General features: G+C 45.1%; 1 protein-coding gene across 2 annotated transcripts; it reads right to left on the reverse strand.

Moving 5' to 3' along the window:
- Positions 1–265: 265 nt before the first annotated feature.
- On the reverse strand, positions 266–4,205 carry LOC125630356 (homeobox protein NOBOX-like). Of its 2 annotated transcripts, XM_075120955.1 has the most exons (4): positions 3,938–4,205; positions 3,005–3,351; positions 1,196–1,549; positions 266–324 (listed from the first exon to the last, which is right to left on the reverse strand). In XM_075120955.1, the coding sequence occupies exons 1-4, from the start codon at positions 4,123–4,125 to the stop codon at positions 299–301; spliced, it is 915 nt and encodes a 304-aa protein (XP_074977056.1). In that variant the 5' UTR covers positions 4,126–4,205; the 3' UTR covers positions 266–298. The 2 variants fall into 2 exon arrangements, 1 of the variants encoding a protein (XP_074977056.1); XR_007354643.2 differs by lacking the exons at positions 3,005–3,351; positions 3,938–4,205 and adding an exon at positions 1,658–1,849.

The raw sequence follows: 4,205 nt of genomic DNA on the forward strand, positions 1-4,205 counted from the left end.
GTCTACTGAGTCCTTGTTACCTTCTTTAGGATAACCAAGATCATCTTTCTTAGTAAAACTCAAAAGTCAGGAGATTTGCAAAAAGCAGAGACCAGAAGCTTTTATTGATTGAAACTTCACTGCTTCTTTCCTCAGCAGGAGAACAATCATGGCAACAATAAAAAAAACAAAAAAGTACTTCCATTGCAAATAATATTAATTCTTCTTTCCTCTGTTTCTCTCATAGTGCAGTGTTTATTAATAAATAATAATAATAACAACAACATCCTTTCCTGCTTGTTTATTTCAAAGTGCAAAGTCAATTCGTATTCTCTTCTTTGTCATCTGAAAGAAGAAATATATAAGAAAGACCGATCTCAGAACACCCTGTGGAAAAGTGAACCAGAGACACAGTTGGTTCAAACTTTTTAAAATTTCAAAAATTTGTCATTTCAAAATTAGAAATTAACCCACCTGAAAAATAAAACAAAACAAAAAAAAAACCCAAGAAAATGTTTGATGAGATTTTCCCCTAGATTTTTGACCAATTATAAAGTCAGTCCGCTTTTTTAAAATTTAAAAATGTTTGAAAAGTAAAATTTAAAAAATAATAGTGTTGCAAACTTGTTCTCTTAATGAGCTCTCCCCAGAGGAAGGCTTCTTTGAAGTAATCAGCCAGGCGTGGCTGCCCAGATCACCCCCATAGAATAGATGTCATATAGAGGATTCCCCCTTGCACTCTCTCAAACTGACCTTCCTCTGAAGCCCATCTGGACTATCACCCAGGTGCAGTCACATATCTCCAGAGAACAGACCAATCTGAGAAGCCTGTAGGACACAAAGCTTCCCCACTCCTCCACAGACCCAATTTCAGAACCCCAGTCAGGAGAATACCAAGAAGGGGGTGCCCCTAGAGACACAGGACTGATCTTTAAATACCCAGCACCAAATTCACATCACTTTCCACCTAGGAGATCACCCATGAGCAGCTGCCCCATATTCCCAGCCACAGGAACAATCACAGATTCCACATCCGGTGTAATTTCCCCTTGCCTCCAGAGACCTTTCTGAGACAGCAACCCAGGAGTGGCCATCCATCCCAACCACCCCCACAGTTCTGGTCTCAGATGTCTATCTGGGGGGGGTCTGCCAGTCTCAGCAATGCTTTCCTCATCCCCTTTTCCCCACCGCAAAGCCCAGGAGGCCTTTCAATTACCAGCAGCACGTTCCTCCTCCTTGGTGACACTGCTGCTGCTGCTCTCTGGGTCCTCTCTTTCAGCTGGTGCAATCTGCAATTGGTGGTTCTGATATGAAGTCTGGTCTGGTGCTGGCATTGCCCTTTGTTTTTCAGTAAATACCACAGATCCTGATGTTGTCCCTTTGGGCAGCTGGAGGAAACAGGGAGTGGGCTGCATCATACCAGGGTTCTGAATATAGGGAGCCTGCTCTGTGGAGTAACGTCCTGCTGCAGTGCTGGAAAACTGCATTCGAGTGCAAAGCTGATTGGAGAATGGACGTCCCTGCATGTAGAATTCATTCCAGGGGACAGCCTGGTAGGCAGTGATACCTCCTGGAAAAAAAGCAGAGAAGTTAGAAGGGACAGATAGAGACAAGGAAAGCAGGATAATATGCTTTACTTACATAGCACCTTTCATTAGAGGATTTCAAAGTGATTTACCTGCAAAAACAGAGTAAGCTCGCCCTTGTCAGGGAGAGAGAGTCCAAACTAAAAATGCAGCATTTCTGGGACCACAGTAAGGCGTGTTCAATGCAAAACAACATTACAGGAATACAAAGCACTGTACTGCAGTAAGAGAAAGGTTAACTTTGTGCTTTGCAGCATAATAAGTGTTCTTATGCAGTGCACACTTTACAGGAGGGCAAAACTGAGGGGCAGAATGATTAAAATGTTATTCTAATCTGAAGAGTGGCTACATAAAAATGGCACTCTCTCATCCAAGAGGTCTGTTCCTCCAGTGTATTCAGTGACGTAAGTGACAAAAATAAGTTTTTACTGTTTGCATTCCTGTTTGCCCTGCAGAGCCAAGTCAGCTTGGAGAGACGGTGTTTGGCTTCTGTTCCCTCTTGTGCACCATCAACAGAAATGGTCCTAATTCTGCGAACACCTGTGCTTCACTATGTGCATGTGAATTCAATGGGACTGTTCACTTGCTTAAAATTAAACATGGGTGTAAATATTTTCACGGTCAGGGCTTAGGTTCCCATAATTTACAACTGTGCAAACCCACTGAAGGCAACGGGACTGTGCTGATACTTCTAAGGGCAGTATTTAGCCTGAAGAACCTTTATTATTTGTGATGATGCATGGGATGGTAAGAACCCAACCTAGCCCTCAGATCTGAGGCTGAGTTTGCAAGGCTGGCTGTTTGAAAAAGAAACATCTTGTTTTACTTGTAAATGGATCATGATATGGAAATTATTGGGACAAATTAAACACGGAGCCCAAAGATGCCATTTTTACAGTTACATTTCAGAGAACAATTACCTGAAGTAATTTAACCAGGGTCATAAATCTAGTCAGCAGCAGAGCCAGGGGGAAAAACAGTCCTGACTCCGTTGTCCATGCGCTATCCACCAGACCGCTCTACCTCTAAGCACCTCATTCCCCATGCCCCCAAACCATATACATACTTTTAAGATGGCTTCAGAAGGGGCCCAACAGGATAAGGAGCCTGTTTTCGGCATCTAGATACCAATCTATCTCTAGCCATCTATTTCAAACACTGTATTTTCTTAAAAGTACAGTATACTCCAAGATATGTGTCCCAAGAGCTCACAATATTTGGATCAAATTTAATAATCATTCAGTGAATTCAAAAAGAGAGAGTTGGGTAGTAAGGAGGTAGGGAGCTATAGTGTCACTTTCTATATACACGTTTCTCTTCCTTCTTTTCCCTTTCACGGTTATAGTTGAATTGCTGCACATTTTGGTCCTTTATTAAGCCAATTAGTAACCCGTGAGGGTTGAAGTGAATGGGATCCCGATAGATTTGGGGATACTCACCTGAGGTCCCAGCAGGCTGCTGTAACAGGATCTGTCCCCCTAGGTGGTGCTGTAAATACCCTCGTGAGGCACCTGCCGCTCCGTAGGTCACAACCCCACTATTGCCAGCCAAGGTGAAGAAAGCTGAATTGGATTCACTGGGTGTAGTAGGTGTAAGGCGGACACTGGGCAGCACATTGCTGGCAAGGGGGACTGGAAGATGGTGGAACTGGGAGAGCTGGTGCTGCGGGGGGTACTGGGGCAGCTGGTAGGTTCCAGGCTGGTTACTGTAGTGATAATATGGGGTCTCTAAATTGGCTGTGGGCTCCAGCTGTTCAGGGTAATTGCATGAGGTTGGTGAGCTGACACTGTGGAGTGCAAGGAGACAAACAGTTCACAGATTGGGAGGGGAGGAACCATTAAAGGAACATGTGCTGAAAATAATTATTAAACCCTCCCCTGGCTCCCAACTCCCAGCTGACACCTACCCTGGCTCCCCAACACCCAGGCACAAGGCAAAGGCAAAGGCAAGAGCAGATGAAAACATGCCAGCAGATGTGAAGTTGAAGCAATGGGGTGGTGTCTTTATACTCAAGTTCCCCACACTCCATGTACACTCCAATCCCCACTGTATCCTCCCTCAAGGATTCCCACTCTCTGCACTTCTGATCCCCCCTTTCTCACACACATCTTAATCCCAACTGCATTCTCTTAAAAGATCTCCCTTTCCTTATTCTTAGGCCCCCCTCCCACCATGCACACAGATAATCTCATCTGGATCCCCCTTCCTTTTCCTTTCCTCTCCTCTTAGCATCCCCCTCTTTGCATGAACACCCCTAATCCTAGCTCTCAGTCCTCTAGCATTCTCCAGTCCCTCTCAGTTTCCCCCACCCCAACCCCTCTAAAAGTTTGCTTTCCCAATCTCTCTTATGAAGAATGTCTCATTGCCCATACCCTTGACTCTGGAAGCTGTACGTGAGGACCTCCCTGGAGCTGCTTTCCTGACTGGATGGGCTACATTCACTGTTGGGAGTGTCCAGCATCAATGGAACAATATGATTGTTTGGGTTGAAGGTCATATTGAGAGGAAGGCTGGCCCTACGAATGGGTGGAGGGCTGGGAATTGTGGGGAAGCACTCCATCCTGCTGGAACCGAAGCTGCCCTGGGATAGTGCCTTTGTCTGACCTGCCTCACAACATGTCACCACTCCAGTTACCGAAG

The sequence above is a fragment of the Caretta caretta genome, chromosome 1 (assembly GCF_965140235.1).
Source record: "Caretta caretta isolate rCarCar2 chromosome 1, rCarCar1.hap1, whole genome shotgun sequence".
Classification (NCBI taxonomy): Eukaryota; Metazoa; Chordata; order Testudines; family Cheloniidae; genus Caretta; species Caretta caretta.

Excerpts from the sequence above, each read along its gene's own strand:
- LOC125630356 (XM_075120955.1), bottom strand. The coding sequence starts at position 4,125 with ATGGAGTGCTTCCCCACAATTCCCAGCCCTCCACCCATTCGTAGGGCC. Across the intron at positions 3,352-3,937 it reads TACAGCTTCCAGAGTCAAGG|TGTCAGCTCACCAACCTCAT; the intron begins GTATGGGCAATG and ends TGCACTCCACAG. Across the intron at positions 1,550-3,004 it reads GCAGCCTGCTGGGACCTCAG|GAGGTATCACTGCCTACCAG; the intron begins GTGAGTATCCCC and ends CTTTTTTTCCAG.